Source organism: Lissotriton helveticus, chromosome 1_1, assembly GCF_964261635.1.
Source record: "Lissotriton helveticus chromosome 1_1, aLisHel1.1, whole genome shotgun sequence".
Taxonomy (NCBI): domain Eukaryota; kingdom Metazoa; phylum Chordata; class Amphibia; order Caudata; family Salamandridae; genus Lissotriton; species Lissotriton helveticus.
In genome coordinates, this window is record NC_136057.1 from 526,846,989 (window position 1) to 526,866,943 (window position 19,955).

The 19,955-nt window shown below is 42.1% G+C and overlaps 1 protein-coding gene across 1 annotated transcript in view; it reads right to left on the reverse strand.

The window, feature by feature from the left end:
* VWF (von Willebrand factor) overlaps window positions 1–19,955 on the reverse strand; it is a 1,169,185-nt gene that overhangs the window by 1,104,830 nt on the left and 44,400 nt on the right. The window contains exon 4 of the mRNA XM_078673989.1: window positions 15,677–15,779. Coding sequence (XP_078530115.1) covers window positions 15,677–15,779 — 103 coding nt within the window. The remainder of the gene's footprint in view (window positions 1–15,676; window positions 15,780–19,955) is intronic.

Genomic DNA, 19,955 nt, shown 5'->3' on the forward strand with positions numbered 1-19,955 from the left:
TGGGGGTGGCCGCACTATGTTGCCTCTGTAATCACCGGGACAACCGCCTTGGAACGAGGCCACACATCACTGGTGAGCTCGTTCCTTGTCATTGCGTGCAGGGTTGTACGTGGAAGCTCCGTGTCTCCATTGACGATGACCAAGGTGGCACGTCCAGGCTCTGCTCCTGGATGAACTGCAGCGTTTTAACCAATCACCATTCATCAAGGCAGGGCGGGTGTGGCCACACACGGAAATGCCGGCTAGGACCTCGGCAGAAACTTGAATACTTAAATCGAGCAACATTTCCCCCACGGCCACTGCAAGCAGAGGAGCTGAGCTAACACTAGGTTGGGTCCTGGGACAGGACCTTTGACAAAGTACGTTTTTCCTTGTCCCTCATGCCTGAGGATACAGCCGGAGGCCTACTTGTAGGCAATGTTTGTCTCCCTTATTTAAGGATCACTTGCTTAATAATATTTTGGCATTTTTATCTTCCTTATAAACAGTGTGTCACTAAAAGGCCTCCCTCTCATGGCCCATAGGAGCAGGTGCCCCTTTTAAATGTGGGTGAGTTACCCTTTCACCCCAAATAGGAATATTGTATATTATCACTTTAAATATTCATTGTGTGTCCATGAGATAGTTGTGGACTTTGGTGTAAGTGTGAGCAATCCTATGTTGAGGGTCTGCATGTGCGAATGGGACCACATGTGTGAGTTCAAGTTCAATTCACTCACCTTGACTTGTAACTGAATGCACAATGATTTATGAGTGAGTGCATCTGGTTTGACATCACTGGGATCACTGAATGACGTGCTTTCCTAGTGATATTACCTTGATTGTCACTGCACTTATTTGCTTGGGGACTGCACTGTGAAGTATCACAGCAACAGTATGCCAACAATTGGCTTTACAGGAAAAATCATAGGCTTGTTCTCTTTCCTATAGGTAATTCCCTCAGAAAGCAGTTCCAAGTATATGCCTTTTTCAAAATTCTTTCACATGCAAATTGCATGCACACATCATTCACGCCACCGGGGCAAGTGACTTTATAGCTACCCACCCTGTTGAAAGTCCAGGAACTCATATAGGCTGTTAGGAAAGGGCTGAAACATGTTGGTCTTTAAGGTCATAGGACCATCACATCCTTTAGCCCTACATCCTTTTTAACATTCCCTTCCATCCCACGAATAAAGGATTCTTTTGGAATGGGAGGGGAATTGTATCTTTAAAAGTATGCCCCCATACACCCATTCTTCATAAGTGACCCCTGAAACATGGTTGAGCCCAATCCCAACCTTTAGGAGTTGGGGTGAACCCGATGATGAAGCACATCACTGCTAGAGTGAGTGAGGGTTATATAAAGAAAAGGGTCTTTTTCCCGTCTCACCCACAATAGTGGGTGTTCTACCATCTGGAGTACTGGCTATCCCCCATCTCTTTACCTCTTCTACAAGAACCTTCCTGGTTCCAGAGGAAATAATAATGTGTTTTTGAGTCTATGACAGAGAGGACATATCCCTTCCATCCCATTAATTGAGGACCTCTCTGCCCTCCTAGGGTTCCCATCTGGGATCCCTAACCTTGTGTATAAGGTCTGATGACACGGGCAAAACAAGTAGTGCATGCAGGACAGAGTGAGATGGAGAGAAAAGAGATGATGTGTGAGATATACAGATTGAGGGTATTGAACATATGCTGAGAAAGGACATAAGTGGCTACCTGTGAAATACTGTAGATGAAAGCAGTGTGAAGGGAGACCAGGAGTGATAAGATAGAGAAACTCTGAAGACCTAAAATATTTTCAAATATAATTATTCACAACAAAATCGTTATTAGTCCTTCATCTGATAATGTTAACAAGCAATGGCACTGCCAACAGGTCTGGCTTGTTTTAGTGTGTGTTCATTTTTTGTAATATGTTTAGACATAATATAACCCTCACAGAAAGTAGTCAAATACTAGTTACTGCTTCGATTTAATTGCTAGAAATTGTCACTCAATGTTTCACACATTTGACAGTAGAATGTCACTTTTAAGCACACTGAATCCTTTAACATGCCACGCATAAGCAGTCTCAAAAATTGGCAGCTATGAAGTTTTGTCATGGTGTTGTGCTCTGTCCTCTGCAAATACTTTAAAGATGTCAACAAGTACTGCTTCATTTCCAGCCAAAAACAGTACATTCCTTTAAAGTTCGAGTCACAACCACTTGCTAACGACTAATATGGTATACACCTGGTCTTCCTCTGTATAACACATCAGTCAGCCCTAAACTGTGACAGAGGCCATGCCATAAAGTAGCACTTTCAGGGCTCATTTTATTTGATACAGCACTTTGTCTTAAATTAGTGCTTCTAGTATGCACTTTATGTGATACAGTCTCAAAGTCAGATATCGGACCCTAGGTGAGGTCGAAACCTGTGGTTGCATATTTCTGACTTTTTAGGTGAATCATACTAAATCTACATTAGATCCTCTACCAACTGGTCACTGAAGGAGGATAATTCACCCCATAACCGGAGCAGAGAGTCATTGATACTCAAAACAAAAAGACATCTTGTTCTAAAATATAATTGATAAAGAAATCACTTAACCACAGGGCTTATAATGTGAATTAGAGTTTAGCAGAATGAGAGGACTGCCATACATTAGTGGTGGCCCAGCCCTTCCAAATCCACTGTTCTTCCAATCGATCTAGAGCATGGGCTCTACTGCTGGAAGCCTCTAACTAGGATCATCTTCCCGTCTGCCAAAGGATTACCAAGTCACAGTGTTTGTCGGTCCTCTGCACTTAGGATCATTTACTTCTGGTCCTAATAAAAAAGGACTCTAGAGGGGAAATTTCTTTTTTGGTTCTCAAAACACAAAAAGGTTTGCCAACCCATAGTGGTGGCACCCTTCACTGTAATAAGTTTGTCAAGCAAGCACGTTAAAATGGTGTCCACGTGGCAACCCATAGGGGTGGCACCCTTCACTGTAATAAGTTTGTCAAGCAAGCACGTTAAAAATGGTGTCCACGTGGCAACCCATAGGGGTGGCACCCTTCACTGTAATAAGTTTTCCAAGCAAGCACGTTAAAAATGGTGTCCACGTGGCAACCCATAGTGGTGGCACCCTTCACTGTACTCAGACCCTCAGCCAGGACTATCGCAATAGGGTGGATATGAGTAATATGAGTAGAGGAGGCCACCCTGTCAAGCCAGCAGACCACCTGCCCAAACATAATTTACGTTAATAAAAGGCAGTCGCCCTGCCCTAGTAGGGCAGGACGACCATTGATGTGACCTTTGGTAGATGTACCATTAAGGCAGAGATTTCTGAAGCTGGAGTTAGCTGAGGCTTCATTGCTGGAAAAAACACAGTACTTCTCATTACTAAAGGTAGAGGGACATGGCGGGGAAGGAGCTTTGGGGATCTATGGCGATTCTTTCATTCCAGCAAACCCTCAATGTCCTAATGAGTTTTAAATCCCATCAAACTCTATTTAGCTTTGCAGAACGTCTTACTATGCGTTTCATTATATTGTTATCCTTGCAGCTGCACAGAGTCCCATGGCAATCCTAAAGTCACTAGTGCTGCTAGGCTGTCCAGTTTCAGAGCATCAGCTGCACAGAGTCCCACGACACCCCTAAAGCCAACAATGTTGCCTGGCTGTCCAGTTTCATAACATCTCATTAGCAACTCCTCTAAGACGTAGAGCAACGGAACTACTTTCTACAAGTGCAGCAGAATGAAATGCTGGAACACCAGCTCATATTTTCCAGGCACGTCAGCCACCAGCGGAAAGAGCAAAAGCAACTCATGGTGGAAATACACAGTAACCATAGAACTAAGCAGTACAAAACATTAAAGGTCGTAGGAAGCTGATGTTAAAAAAAGTGTATTTAATTCTGTTTTTGAGTGTTCTACAGGAAGATTTTTTTTATTATTTTAACTGACTTAATATGTCTGTCTCTTTTTTAGTTTTGATGAAGTTCTTAAAAAGAGCAAAACATCTTTAAAACACATTAAGAACAGAGGGCCAAACATAGAGAAATAAGATTTGCAAAAAGTGGAAAGGTGGTGATTTAGGGCCATATGTATGAAAAACACATTTTGCGATTCTCAAATTGCGATTTTTAGGGAATCGCAATTAGAGAATCGCAAAATGCAATGTATATAGGATTTGCTGAATATTTTGCGAATCCTACATATTCCTTATTTGCGAATCGCAAATTGAGATTCGCAAATAAGGAATAGCTTCACATTCATTCCTATGGGCTAGAAGGCCCATAGGAATGAATGGGAAGACATTCTCAAATTGCGATTCTCAATTAGAGAATCGCAAATTGAGAATGCAATTTCAAGGTTGCAAGGGTGTCAATAGGACACCCTGTTGCACCCCTGAAATAAGCATGTGTGCACAAGTGGCGCACATACATGCGCTGTGGGCATGTATGTGCGCCACATGGCACTTTGAAAAATGCAAAAAAGTGAATTTTTCAAAGAACCTAAAGTTGGTGGTAATTTGCGATTCCTTTAGCCAAAATCGCAAAACTTGTGTGCTTCCTACATTGCATTTATGGAATCGCAATTTGGGATTCCTTAAATACATTTGCAAAATAGGTAATCGCAAATTTTGCGATTCCTTATTTTGTGAGTGGGTTGTTGTGCGTTACATTGCAAACTGCCTAAATTGCGATCGCAAACGCTGAAATTCTGCGAATTTCAGCATTTGCGATCGCAATATGGCTTCATACATATGGCCCCAGATTAATTACCATGCAATTATATCCATGCTCTTGTCGCATCTGCTGCACTTCTCTTATTGTTGCCCGCTTGAATCATGAAATTAGGATTCCATTTGTGTGTGTGATCGTGAGTTTAATTGTGCAAATGGGGCAACATTCACCTGCCAGGCTTTTTGATGGTGTATAACGCTGGTAACCATATTTTAATTACAATGTACTAACTCTTTTAACGTGCCATTTGTGTTGCATTTAGTATCAAAAGCCTTGTCTTCACGATATGCTTGTGGCAGAAATAGACAGTCCCTAAATAAATGCAACAGAAGTCGAGACATGTTTGAGGGGTCCTAAAAAACTGCAAGCAGCTCAGTGATGCCACTTAGCCTGCATTCAAAATAGTGACTAGAGAGGGTAAATGGCGTTGAAGAAGAGTGATAAGGTTTGTGGACCCTGTTCTATTATGTTGAAATGGTGGCCATCTCAAGAGTCGGGTTTTGAGGTAATACGAAAGAATAATGCATCAATTTGCTTTTTTCCTCAACCTGCCAACCATCACCATCACACCCACACCATGATCACTGCCAGTGCGGTCTCCTACTCATGATGCCCGATTTCTGCAGCCACACCCTTATATCTAATATTAGCACAATATTCTTCCTACCTATGTCTGCAATGTGACACAGCTGCTACATTCATATTAGTGCATTTTAGAAACAAATGCTCTTGTATTTAGATATATTTTCCTTTCATATCTGCTGCACAGGTGTGTAACTACCTACTTAGCTCTGACTCTTCCTTGAGTGGACCGAATATCCGGAACACACACAACTGCCAACATTTTGCATTCACCATTGAAGCCCTTGTGTATTAACCCCTAGAAACACCTAAAATTCAGTAACCAGGGCAGCTGTGGAGATGAGAATGATGAGGACTATGCAGCTCATCCTCCTCCTTATCCCCTGAGCTACCTTGTAAATAAGTAAAATTTCTGCAAGCACTAGGAACTTTGGAAAGGAGTCAGTATACCTTGTATTCTTGGAAAAGCAATGTAGTGTCATTTCTTTTCAGCTACTTTCTCTGTTTACAGAATGGAATGTTGCTGCTTCAAATAACCTTCAAACTCCTCACCCACGCATACAAGGCCCTTCACAACACAGGACCCGCATACCTGAACAGCCACCTCGCCTTCCACACACCTAAAAGACACCTCCGATCAGCACAGCTCTCTCTGGTCACCATCCCACGTATCAACAAGATCAACAAGATCAGAACGGGAGGAAAGTCCTTCTCCTACCTCGCAGTCAAAGCCTGGAACACCCTCCCCTTCCACGTATGCAATTTCACGCATTGCTTCAGTTCAGGAAGGACCTCAAGACCTGGCTCTTCAGATGACCCCAGCACTGAACAGAACTACCCTTGCCTCCCTCCCCCGGGCCTTGAGACTCTCACAGGTGAGTAGTAGCACTTTACCAACCCTGATTGATTGCTTCCTTCAAAAGGTTCCAGCGCCCCAAAAAATATGTCCATTGCATGTCAAGTGAAAGAGATTGTTCTCTATAACTCTTTCTGCTACCTGCTAATTTTCCCCATGCTAATGTCTATATTAATTCTCCTCTTATGCCAAATTCTTCGAAACCCTCTTATGATAAATAGACTTTTAGTGAGTAGACCATTTAGGGCTCCTGTATTCCAGATCTTACTCAGATTAATTTAGCACTCATGTGTGTCTTCTTTAATCCACTTTTCTCTTCGTACCTCAAGCTATACTAATGCATACATGAGCCTCAATACACATTTTGGCTCCCCAACGCAACAAACGTTGAAGTAAAGTATACTTAAAAACGGTCTTATTGACTGTGTGTCACTAATCATCATTGCAGACTCCCAGAACACATTATGGATCCCCCCATTCCCCAAGGGTGTTCCCTCTTTCTCGGTTCAATTTTTTACTCTCTTAATGTCTGCTGTGGAGGTTCTTCCTTTAAGAGTGTTATTGTGCATATGTCCCAAATACAACACGGCCTTAAAGTAGTATTGCACTTCTCCTGCTCCCCTGAACTTTAGAGCCGCTAATGTCTACATGTTGGTGCTGCCTGAGTTAAGCTTTAAAAAATTCTTATTTTGGAAAAACATAATGTCACATCGAACAATCTGACTGCTATAGTCTTCTCTTGCCACTAGATTGTTGTGTTACCTTCAATTTCACTGACCATTATGTGAAGGCCAAAAAGTGCACTCTTTCCCACGTACTCTACTCTGTTTCCCCATTAAATATGATCCTTTTTTGTTTTTCTTTCTTTGAAGTTTAATGACAGTTGTGTATTTCAATATATAAGGGGCCACTTTGGTCTGGCTCTTATCCCTCTGTAAAAATGACTTTTAAGGCTACAAACGTGAATTGTTAACAAACAAGTACTCTGCCAATAAAACCTTTCAGATAATGATTCAACGCAAAATGGCTTGAAGCACCAACTGAGAATCACCAGGGTACTTCTCATATGAAGAGTGTGATGTGTGCGATGCAGTGTTAAGCCCCCCTAGCATTATGGGCCAAAACTGGCTCCTTATATGCCTCTCTTGTGATATGAGAGCCCTCTTTTCCTTGTTTCTCATTTAATAAAAAAGTCACTATTGAGACACTCAATTCAATTCAATTCAAAATAAGCTTTATTTGGTTGGGACATACAACCATAAAAGCACAATGTATATACACATAACGAGTTAAAAACAGTTAATAAAAAGTCGGCGCCCATATTAAAAAAGGCGTACAAATACTGGTTTCATTATGCATCGTACATTGCGTCAGTTCTCTTAATGTAAACAATAAACACATAGCAGCTTTACATAATTTGGTTACAGAGGTCCAAAATGGGGCTTCAGAATGTGCAATATAAAATGCGTATATTATGGCATAGCTCCTAATGTAAACAATAGACTCATAGCAGCATCACATATTTATGATACCAAAGACCAGGTCACATAGGCTTCAGAAGTGCAAAATATAAAGTGCAAGGTGCTTAATCGGTAGGTCCGCCCCCAAACGTAATGGGATTGGTAATTTACGTTAGAACAACTTACTCTTTCTAGCCTTATTTGAATTTAAAATAAATGTAGAATTATAAAAACAAATCTCAGGTTCTTTAAGTGCAAAAAGTAGGGTCATAGCAGCATTAATAGTTTTGGCTTCGTACTTTTTAAACAATGGTTAAAAATAAACAATTCTGAAAGACAAAAACAGATCACAGAGGAGTAAAAAATGCAAGGTGCTCTGTTTTGTAGTCCCGTCGCAGGGGCATAAGGAATCTGGGTGCTGTTTCATCGAGGGGAAAGCAACCAGGTGATGCACAAGATCTAACCTTATTCTGGTTAATACATAGCGATGGGAAGGTCTTGTGACAAGTGAAAGATATGCTTGGAAGCCCACCGTATCTATATGCAGATGATAAAGCCGATACGCGGTTTGTTTCCTTGCTATTTCAATCCTGTGTTCATTCTCATGGGACAGGAAGGTACTCTCAAATGCCTGTTTTGACAGAGCAGATGTTTCATTGTGATTTCCCAGAATAGTTCGATCAAATATGTTCCCATAAGACTTAGCTAAATTATTGAGCCAGGGTATCTTTAAATAGTTATCCAAACAAAAACAATCATTTATAATAGACTTTGTAAAAATAGTCTCCTCTTTTGTCCATAGCGATCTCCATAACTGAAGCAGTCTCATGGCTATTAAATCCATCAGATAGTCATGACGAACTCCACAGTGAATAAGTTCAGTGGAGGCTGAGACCGGTAGACATAAAAGCTTCTTTAAAAAAGAATTCTCTTCCACTTGTAAATAACAGCATGGTTTGTATTCCTAAAGCCCAGCCCCATAAAGTGAAACCGATGTACATCTAGCTTTATAGATGTCAATCATGTCTTTAATGCGACGATCGCCCAGATTAGTAGCAAATTTAAAAACATTGTATATGCTCTTCCTCAATTTTGCCCGAACCTGTGACATTTCATGATTCCATTTCCCATCCGAAGAAAAGGAAATACCTAAATAACAAAAGTTGTCCACATTTTGTACTTTGTTACCTTCAATAAAGAAGGGTTTCAGACATTTATATTTCGGGACACATACCATTGTAAAAGTTTTGGTCTTATTTATCAACAGCTTCCTCTTATTAATAAAAGCAGCAAACCCATCAATTAACCTCTGGAGGCCTACCGATGTTCTAGATAAAAGCAGGGCATCGTCCACATAAAGCAGTACTGGCACTTCCTTGCCCTACACTAATGGGGAATCCGCCTGGATCGTTTTAAGTGCTGCATCAACTTCATTAATAAACAAGGTAAAAAGCAAAGGGGCTAAAACACAGCCTTGGCGGATACCGCGTTTTACATTAAAATTAGGGGTACAATCACCCTTCTGGCCGTACCGTACTTTGGTTGAAAGATTTTCGTACAGCCTGGCCAAGAAATAAATGATGAGTTTCGGGGCGCCGAGGTAGAGTAAAACAGGCCATAAAACACCATGATCTACCAAATCAAATGCGCTGCTCAAATCTACGAAGCATAAAAAGAGCCAACCCTGTTTGGCTTTTGTATATTTCCCTACTATAAGCTCCAGGTTAATACTCTGTTCTAACATACCTAGCCCTTTTCTAAAACCATATTATGCATGGGCCAAAATATCATTATCCATGACCCACTCAACAATAAAACTCTACTCATAATTTTGACTGAGGAGTCGAGTCAGGAGATGAGGCGATAGTTTTTTGCTTTGTAAATGGGAATAATAACGGATTCCCCCCATGAGGACAGGCAACCCTCGGTTACTGCAGCATTAAAAACTCTTGTAAGTATAGGCCCCCACAGTTCTGGTAAGGATTTATATACATCGCTAGGGACACCATCAGCACCTGGTGCTTCCCCCCCCTTACTATTACCTATACCGTTAACGTTCATTTTGACGGGTTTACTGCATATAACTTGCCTGCAACACCATCGCCTTCTGGTAGAGCAAAGGGGGGCTGTTAATCCTACTAATAAATAATTTACCTGTGAAAGTCAAAAGAAGTATTAATATAGGGCACCATTGGCAGCTACTTTGGATACACCATAGGGATGGCCGCAATGTCCTATTGATTAACTTTTATAATAATGTATTTGATTCTTCTCGTCATAGCGTTCACAACTATCAAAACTTCTTCCAGAGTGATATCAAGCGGGGTAATAGGCAAATTATGTTGAATTGTTAGATCTACCAAGGATGCATTACTAGGGTTAAAAATACTGGAAAAATAAGCCACCCATTCCTCACAACTCACATGAATTAAAAGGTATGGGACAGATTCGATTTTGAGAAGTTTAGAATTCACTGTATCCCAGAATAACTTGTTATTAGAGGTTTCTGCAGCAAGTGCAAGGTTGTCCCACACCTCCTGTTGAAGCTTCTTCTTCCTTCGTTTTAAATTAAAATTATATTCTGCTCTAAGAGCATAAACTACTGCACTATCCCTTGGTTTGTTCGAAAGTGCTGTTTTCAAGCGATTCAAAGAGACAGTACATGAATGGTCGTACCAACTTCTGGCCTGTGTTTGTTTCCTGGATGACGTCACAGTAAATAATTTAGAGATAGATTAATTGATAGTGATGAAATTTGACAGGATCTTAATTGGTTCGGACCTGACCAATAGGCTGTCTTCTATTTCATTGCCACAGGCCTGTACAATTGTTTTTGACACTTCACAGGAGTTGGCACCCTTCCATTTGATTCTAGTACCATTAGGGCGGGACGGAGCAATGTTATTAATAACAATACATGATTCAACTATCTTGTGCCCCCATAAGTGCAGGCTCATTAAAATTGAGTTATGGTCACTCATTAACAAATCAACAATCTGCTGGGTAGAGCATAGATTCACAATGTTGGCAGAGACAATAACATGGTCAATACTACTATGTGCTGACCTTCCTGTAAAGGTTGGAATCTCCTGCCCACTCCCATCCTTTGCACACTGCAAAATATCCAAATCAAATTCTGTCAGGACTGTATTTAGAGTGTTACCGTAGGAGGTATGTGGGAAGTGTAAATAATCATTACCTTCATCATTTTGAAACCCACAAACTTTTGTCATCGACAGGGGCCAAATATTAACATTAAAATCGCTGAGCCAAACAATATTCAAATTAATACTATCCGCAATAGCCATTTTGTCTAATTCCTGTTTCAATTCTATAACTACGCTATGACGAGAAGAATCAAATACATTATTATAAAAGTTAATCAATAGGACATTGCGGCCATCCCTATGGTGTATCCAAAGTAGCTGCCAATGGTGCCCTATATTAATACTTCTTTTGACTTTCACAGGTAAATTATTTATTAGTAGGATTAACAGCCCCCCTTTGCTCTACCAGAAGGCGATGGCGTTGCAGGCAAGTTATATGCAGTAAACCCGTCAAAATGAACGTTAACGGTACTCCAAGTTTCCTGCAAACACACTATATCGTGTGACCAAATAAACTCCTTCCATCCTAACAGATTGATCTTACTTGCGATTCCTGCTATATTCCAAGTGACAATAGTGTATCCCTCAACTAAGGGGTTTCCTTGATGTAATACAGTTAAGGCAGTTCCTAGGCTGGTGGGAACACAGATAGCAACTTCATTAATAGCCTCGGTACAATCGTCTAACAATACACGGGAGGGTGTGTTCACTGCTGTTTCAGGACCATTACTCACATCTAATTTAGCCCCTTTTTTGTGGCTTCGTACTCTCCTTGAAATACAATTTCAATATTGGCGCTTGGCAAACAGTTAAGCATTATGATAGCGTCAGAATCTTTAATAGGCCCACTTCCTAGTGGTGAACCTGGATCTAATAGTCTAGTATCGACCCCCCCCCCCTTCGGAATATACATGCTGTATCCAGTCAATCGTTAGAGTCTAATGTGCTTAGAATATGGAATCTATTGGATGTAGGCAGAACAGGGTATGACTGTGAATTGGCTATTGAGTTGAATCTACTTAATATAGGATTCCTGCCCCCAAACAATGGGTGGATTAGGTGTCTATAAAAATAACCAAGGGGATAGAGTGAGGCAATACGTTCTATATGCGGGCTAGTAGCTGCTCTTTCGAGGGACATTCGCGCCCATGAGGGGTTCTTAAAATTAATAATAATACATTCCCCCAGCAGAGTCTTTCTTGACGGCCCTATCCAGTTCACCCTTCTAGTAAGAGTACCTGGTCAGCATGACCCGCCGGGAAATCGCGGTTTTGGTGCAACCAGTGCACCACCTTATTTTTTAAGGTGCCATAGCTTTCTTTTTGTTCCGCCTCTAGCGGTGGTTCATTAACCATAACGTGAGTCCCTTGCTCACTTTGCCACTGGAGTCAAGCAAGCCCTGCTGAAGACGGCTGTAATGCCAGAAACCGGCCCTGGGAAGCTTGATTCCGGTCCAGGGAAGACATGGCTTGGCAGTTCGGGCTTGACTGTTCCCATGAGGCACAGGGTCAGACTGATTTGCATATGGCCATGTCTGAACTGGGGTGGCGGAGTGAGCTAAAGAACGGTGATGGATTAAACCCAGATCAGTTGACTGGGGGTGAGTGTTTGTATTGTAAACGCTCCGTCCATCACCACCTTTTGTTTTTCTTACATTAACCATAACTGCCACATATGGGCTACATTCAGGTGGAAAATTAATAGATGTCTCTACAGGTCCTACATACTCTTCCCTCTCCTTAGGTTTATTCGGGGCGTGTATTAAATGTTTATTTACAACTGTATCCCCTCTATAAGATAGTCCTGACTCACAACCCAGCATGAGTTAGGGACAAACCTAGTTATCTATCTATCTGATGGGTTTATAAAGCATAACAGCTATTCATTGATTGTCCCGGCACTAAGACATCCACTTACTGACTTGAAATTAGAAAGTGAGTCAAAAGAGCCACGTTTTAAGAAGATGTTTGAAAGCCTGGATAGCCTCCGTGATGAGCAGCTGCTGTGGGAGGGCTTTCCAATCCCTAGCAGTCAGGTAGGAGCTGCCTCCCAACTTTTTCGATCTAAATGGTGGAATTGCCACCAGCAAGGAACTAGAAGAATGGAGTGATCTGGTAGGTTGGCAGGGGGTAATTGTAATGGACAGGTACTGAGGGCCAGAGTGATAGAAAGCTCTATGTGTCTGGACTAATCCTTTAAACCTCACATGTTCTTTGATAGGAAGCCAGTGTAGTTCTTTCAGGAATCATTGAATGTGGACTGTCCTAAGGACTTTCAACAGAAGCATTCTGAGCCAGCTGTAGTCTCTTCAGGAGATAAGACGCTAAACTCCAATAATGCAAATTGGCATAGTCTAGCCATGCGGTCATCAGGGGCTGAATCACTGTTTTCTGCAACAGTAAATGAACTTTTTTAGAATCTTTATGAGTCCAAAACAGAACCCTACTATACTGGCAACCTGGGGGGGAAAAGGTGGAAGAATTTTCATATTTCACCCTACAATTGTGAGCCAATGTGGCAGGGCCCGCTGAAGCCGGGACTCCATTTGGCCAGATGTCATTGTCCCAGCTGGGAGGTGTATTATGAAGACTAACATTTCTGTTTGGCTGGCATTGCATTGAAGGTTGCTGGTGCAGATCGACTGAAATACTGCCGAAATGCATGTCTTAAAGGTGCTCACCACATCTGGGGAATTATTATCTAGGGTGAGGAGCAATTGTGTGTCATCAGCATGCAAAACTATTTATATAGCATAAGATTGTACAAGAGTCGTCAATGGGGTCATATAGATGTTGATAAGTGTAGGACTCAATACAGAACCCTTTGGGTCCTGAAAAGCCTAGGTTCTGAGGTAAATGGAGCCATCCGTACCGCTTAATATCTACTTACCAAGAAGGAACAGAACCAGGACAATGGCAGGCCACAGACACTGAATTCACCGAGGCGTTGTGGATGTATAGGGTGCGAAACAGTTTCAAAAGCTGCGGATAGATCGAGGAGAATTAGGGCCACCTGCTTCTCCTGATCCATCGCTAGCTTAATGGTGTGTGCAACCTCCAGCTGAGTAGTTTGAGTGCTGAAGCCTGGGCGAAAGCCCGACTGGGAAGGGTGCATCAGCTTATTCTGCTCTAAATAACCATAGAGTTGCCAGTTAATAAGCTTTGCTAATATTTTGGTAAAGGCCAGCAGCAAAGAGATTGGTCTGAAATCAGAAAGGTTGGATTTAGGAGAAGAATTAGTTTAGTCTGTTTCCAACAGCTTGGGACTGTGGCTGTCAGGATGGACAGGTTTAAAAGCCGATTTAGGGTGGAGTTGATTGCAGCTCTGTTAGAAACAAGAATGTGAGGAGGGCATGGGTCATCAGGGGACCCAATTTTGCCGCTCTAAGGTTGTGAGAAGAATCCTTCAAAGAAATAGGAGCTAAATCCTGCTGGGCCATGCGTCATGTAAGACCATGGAGTCAGAGTTCGCAGAATGAAGAGAGTCTACAATTGTTTTTATTTTGGCATCAAAGAAGTTTGATAGTAGGGTACACAGCTTAAGAGAGGGCATTAATGGCTAAAGCATGGCATCAGGGTCGGTAATTTTTTTTTCTATTTCAAATACCTCACCCAGTTGTTGTGGGAGATATCCATCTGAGCTGTAAAACATCTGATTGTGCTTTCGTCATTGTTTGATGGCTTTTGTTTTATGCATTCTAGTAGATTAATTTTTCCTTAGGTAGGTAATGGTGCTTCCAATGTCCTTCTAGTTTGTTGCATTGTTTGCAAAGCTCTTTGAGCTCGTTGCTGAACCAAGACCCAGACTGTCATTTGGCCATGGAGGTGGCTTCTCTATGATTAATGGAGGCAATGGTATCGGCCGTATGTATAATGTAGGCATTGACCAACAGGGCATCGACGTCAATGTCCCCACTCATATCGGGAGAGTACTCACTCAAGGAAAGGCTACATTCTGAGGGAGAGACTGTACCCCAGTTTCTGCAAGAAGGGAAAGGGGGACAGGTCATGCATCCTTGAGGGCCATGGTCCACCTTCCATTTCAAAATAATAAGAGCATAGTTGGACCATTTAAGGGGTTTTATGTCTTACACCAAAACTTGGCCATTGAAGAAAATGGTGTCCAAGATATGGCCCACTATATGGATGGGTTGGGTCATGAATCGCTGCATTTCCTATGAAGACATAATCTCTAAAAGAAGTGGACTCTGCGTGTAAGAGAGTGAGTCCACATGTATATTGAGGTCTCCTAAAACCGTTAAATTGGAATGTTTTAAAATGTATTTAGATTGGAACTCATCAAGAGAAGACAGGAATTGGCCTGCATGACCGCTGGGACGAGAGACCAATACTCCGGCCAGGGCTTTGTTTGCAGAATGTGTGAGGCAAAATCCCATTGATTTAGCCCCCTAAAACTCCTTAGGGTCAAACGTGACACTGTTCAGAGAGTGTTTGTAATTAACCTACTTCTTTCAATACAAAACCCCTTTCTTTAGGTAGATAATGGATGTTCTCTTTTTGGTAATGGAATGCTGCTGCACAACTTATTGAATTTGGGAGGACTTTTCATGGTGCATTGTCTCCTTGCTGATGGTCAATGCTCAGCTGCCTTGCCTGTTATTTGTGTGACACAACTCCCTCTTTCTTGCAAACCGCCCTAAGAGTATGCCTTGTCCGAAACTTGTTGTGAAACTAGTGTTCCTGCAGTCCATCTCAAGGACTTGTGAAACCAGCATATTCACAGTCAGGTTGGTAACTGTAGTTGAACTCTGATGGGACCCGGCAAATGTGTCTCAAATAGTTGCTGCAACTTGTCATGAGAAGCTGAATAAAAATTACCTGATGGCATGAATCCTACAAATCAGAAGTAATTAGTCACTTTATAATACATGAAATGTAAATGTTTGCTGTTTCAGTTTAATGTACGGTCATACCCTACTGTGGTTATGTTTGTTACAAAGCTCACCTTTTTTCTCCCTGAAAAGCGGTCCCATCTAAGAACAAGCGAAGCTCAAAGTATTCTGAAAGATACATTGTGATGCTTTTTTTTCTGCCATTTTGGTAATCACCTGAAAATACAAACAGAGGTGTTTATGTTAACATTGATAAAACAATGGTCTTAAATTGACAATTAAAAAGATGGTAGGCAAGTTGTTCAAGTGAAGAAGATGATACTGGGTGACAAAACTTCCACAATGGAGAATACGCTTCATACAAATTGAATACAAAACAGGGAAACACATTCCAATCCTCATTTCAAGCCGAGGGTGATGATATTAAGCAAGACATTGGCCAATAGGTCCTTGTGGTGTTGTGTCAGTAGGGGGTAGTTCCTACAGTTTAGGAAATAGCAGCATATTTAATTCCCTTTTAAATATTACTTTACCATAGATAGCTCCAAATTTGGAGGACAGGAAGTTAAATAGGTTACTTAACTCTAGTTAACCAGGGATCCCGCTTACTAGGAAAAAACCGAGAGGAGTGTTCAAGTGACAGCAGGAGTATCCCCTTACAACTGGAAGAAAAGGGATGGGGAAAATAGCAGCAAATCCTGTCTTCAAACGTAAATAATATTCATTACAATAACTGCAGATCTATTTAAAGCACCATGCTGGTTTGAGGTGCACTGAGCTCAAAACTTGAAAGTAAAATTGTACAGACAGGTTCAAGAGAACTGACATGCTATCCCCTCAACCACAGGGAGAAAGTGTCAGGGTCACAGAAACGTCTGATTCTGCTCCTAAATTGAAAAGACAATGTGTGCAGAGCCCAGTGGCTTGCCATTCGCATGGTTATTTGTTAAAGTCATAAAAGCAGTATTTTTAAAGAACCCATGTTGGAACATGCCTGGACATTATTGGTGTGTTTCTGCTGCTTCTCTGTCCCCTTTGGCGTAATTTCAAGTTGGGTGGAGCAGTATCCCTGGTGGGATAGCGCTTTGCTCAATTAAACCTTGCCAGTTGTTCCTGTACCTAGATTTCCCAAGTGTTATAACTCCGGGCCCAAGTTTACTGTCTGGAAAATCTAACCAGGAAAATCACATGAGGCTCATACTGCAATAAAAGCCCAGCCACAGAACATTGTAAACTCATGGCTGGCACTCTAGGCATTGAACACAGTAGTTGTGCCAAACCAGTAGGATTTACAAGGAAAGCTTTGTTTGTGATAATACCACTAGACTATCAAATAAGGTCGTTCTGGTTGTGTACTGCAGGCATCTGTTCTTTCTGAGAGCGCAGCATTGAAACGGTATAGAATGTCCACATCGTCTTGGCTGTACTGCAAATGAATGTACTGAATAGTGCCTGTTATGCTGCAATTTGGTATCCACTCACACAACTCAGCCCTGGGACTCTGCAGCTCTGCATATCAACAGACCCTCCAGCAGTAAAATGGCTATTGCCAAACATCGAGTGACAAAATATTGTCATTCAATAATGTCGCATCCAGAATATTAACTATCATAATATCGCAATGGTAAATATGTAGGTAAGTATTGATTCACTATTCTCAATGTCACATCTTTGTACCTTTAGATATACATATCTTCTAGATACGTAGATGTGGAATATAGGACATTTATCAGTACTTGCCTACATATGTGATACTTCATAATATTGTGGTAGCCGCTGTTCTGGATTTGATATTCACAGTAATACTTAACACTTGATATTATAGTAGAATGCAGTTTCCAAATGCATCTGTCTAGCTCCACTTAGATGCCTTCATTCCCTGAAATGGTCATTAGGTAATTCACAAAACACATCCTTCTATTCTATTTTCACTTGTTGTAACATCTATGTGTTCATGTACATACCTTGGAAAAGACAAGTACGTCTAATGGAATTGCACTGCTCTCACTTTTTACCTGATGTTTTCTGAAAACTATATTATGTCATGAGCTTAACTTACTATCCCAAAGTGGAATGGCCTTAATCAAGGTTCATGGGTTGCCATAGACCCTTCCTCTTGATAAACCTCCTTGCCCCTTGCAGTTCTATTGGCACTGACTGTAACAACATTTACTTCTGCTTACCAGAGGATCAAATCTCTTGCATAAGATTGATCCTTTGATAGTCTATTTGTTAAGTCACCCATTGCAAGCACTCAGTTTGGAAGTCCATTGGAACTCTCAGACCTGACAATTCACACAGTGCCACAGTGTGACACACTATAACTAATCCCTTGACAAGGTCTCCTGATGAGGAGCCTATTTCTCACAGTGGCAAAGAAAATGAACTGAAAATCCCTGAAAAAAGTAGCTTTTCAGCTTTATTTCGGAGGCATTGAACTGCTGACATCCATTAAGGGATGTGAAAACATACCGGGACATCTGCACATGACTCAGCAAGCTTTTGTTTGGGGGGATGAGAGGGGTTTTGGAGGTGGGATGGGACCAAAGTGCCTCTTATGCACTTATGCAGTACTCTGCTTAATTCAGAGACTCTGTCCATCACCACCCCTTGTTGTAAATAATTTTGTCCACCCTAAGCGTGGAAGGGTATACTCAGATGTGAGTCCCTTGCTCATTGCACCATCAGGATTCAAGCAAGCCGGGCCGAAGACGGCTGTAATGCCAGAAACCGGTCCCCGGAAGCTTGTTTCCTTCCCAGTGTAAGAATTGGCTTTTGTAGTCTGGTCTGCCCTGTTCCCATGATGCACTGGGCCAGGGACAGACTAATTTGCATACAGCCAGGTTCTGAAACTGGGATGGTGCAATGAGCTAAAAAACGGTGTTGGATCTAGCCCTGATCTCTTGACTGGGTGAGAGTACTCTGCTTAATTCAGAGACTCTGTCCATCACCACCCATTGTTGTAAATAATTTTGTCCACCCTAAGCGTGGAAGGGTATACTCAGATGTGAGTCCCTTGCTCATTGCACCATCAGGATTCAAGCAAGCCGGGCCGAAGACGGCTGTAATGCCAGAAACCGGTCCCCGGAAGCTTGTTTCCTTCCCAGTGTAAGAATTGGCTTTTGTAGTCTGGTCTGCCCTGTTCCCATGATGCACTCGGCCAGGGACAGACTAATTTGCATACAGCCAGGTTCTGAAACTGGGATGGTGCAATGAGCTAAAAAACGGTGTTGGATCTAGCCTTGATCTCTTGACTGGGTGAGAGTACTCTGCTTAATTCAGAGACTCTGTCCATCACCACCCCTTGTTGTAAATAATTTTGTCCACCCTAAGCGTGGAAGGGTATACTCAGATGTGAGTCCCTTGCTCATTGCACCATCAGGATTCAAGCAAGCCGGGCCGAAGACGGCTGTAATGCCAGAAACCGGTCCCCGGAAGCTTGTTTCCTTCCCAGTGTAAGAATTGGCTTTTGTAGTCTGGTCTGCCCTGTTCCCATGATGCACTGGGCCAGGGACAGACTAATTTGCATACAGCCAGGTTCTGAAACTGGGATGGTGCAATGAGCTAAAAAACGGTGTTGGATCTAGCCCTGATCCCTTGACTGGGTGAGAGTACTCTGCTTAATTCAGAGACTCTGTCCATCACCACCCCTTGTTGTAAATATTCTTATGCACTACTCGGCACAAGGCCCCCGTCTCCTCCAAGGCCCCACTCCCTTCCCACACTGTGCATTTTTAGGTCGAGCATAGCGCAGCGCGCATGCGCTAGTCTAGCAGATGACCTTTTGGAATCGGTCTGCACTTTTCAAGCACTCGTGCTTGTGGCGGCATCCACCTTGCATCTACAACGGCATGCAGGAGCCATCTATTTCCAATTAGCGTGGCTGCAAGTGCTTGTTGACATTTCTCTACTCTCGCACCCCTGCCTGTCTCACCCTCACTCTCCCTTGTCAACCATATTTCTTCTTACTTCTTGCTTGAGTGATAATAACAAAGCCCACAGCGGTGACTTAAATTAGAATAGTAATTTTTTATGACATGTTTTAAGGGTGCATCAGCACATCTCATGTCTCAACAAGATAAAAACATATTATTTTTTTGTCCTGGGTCCGATGATTATGCTGCTATGGCTCATGCCATATGTAGAGCCGCTAGCCGGTCGTAAGCCCGGTTCCCACTGGCTGTAATTTCCACCCGGTCTGGTTTTCCTTCTTTTTATGGTTCTATGGTGTTTGCTTATGGAGGAAGCATAAATGCTGAGGGTTGTTGGTAGTCCACGTCGTTTAATCCCTGCCAGTTTTATAAACTGAGACAGCATGTTGCTTTCCTATTTGTGCTTCACTAGAAACCGTGGTGGCAAATGAGGACCAATAAAAAAATTAGAAAAAGATAA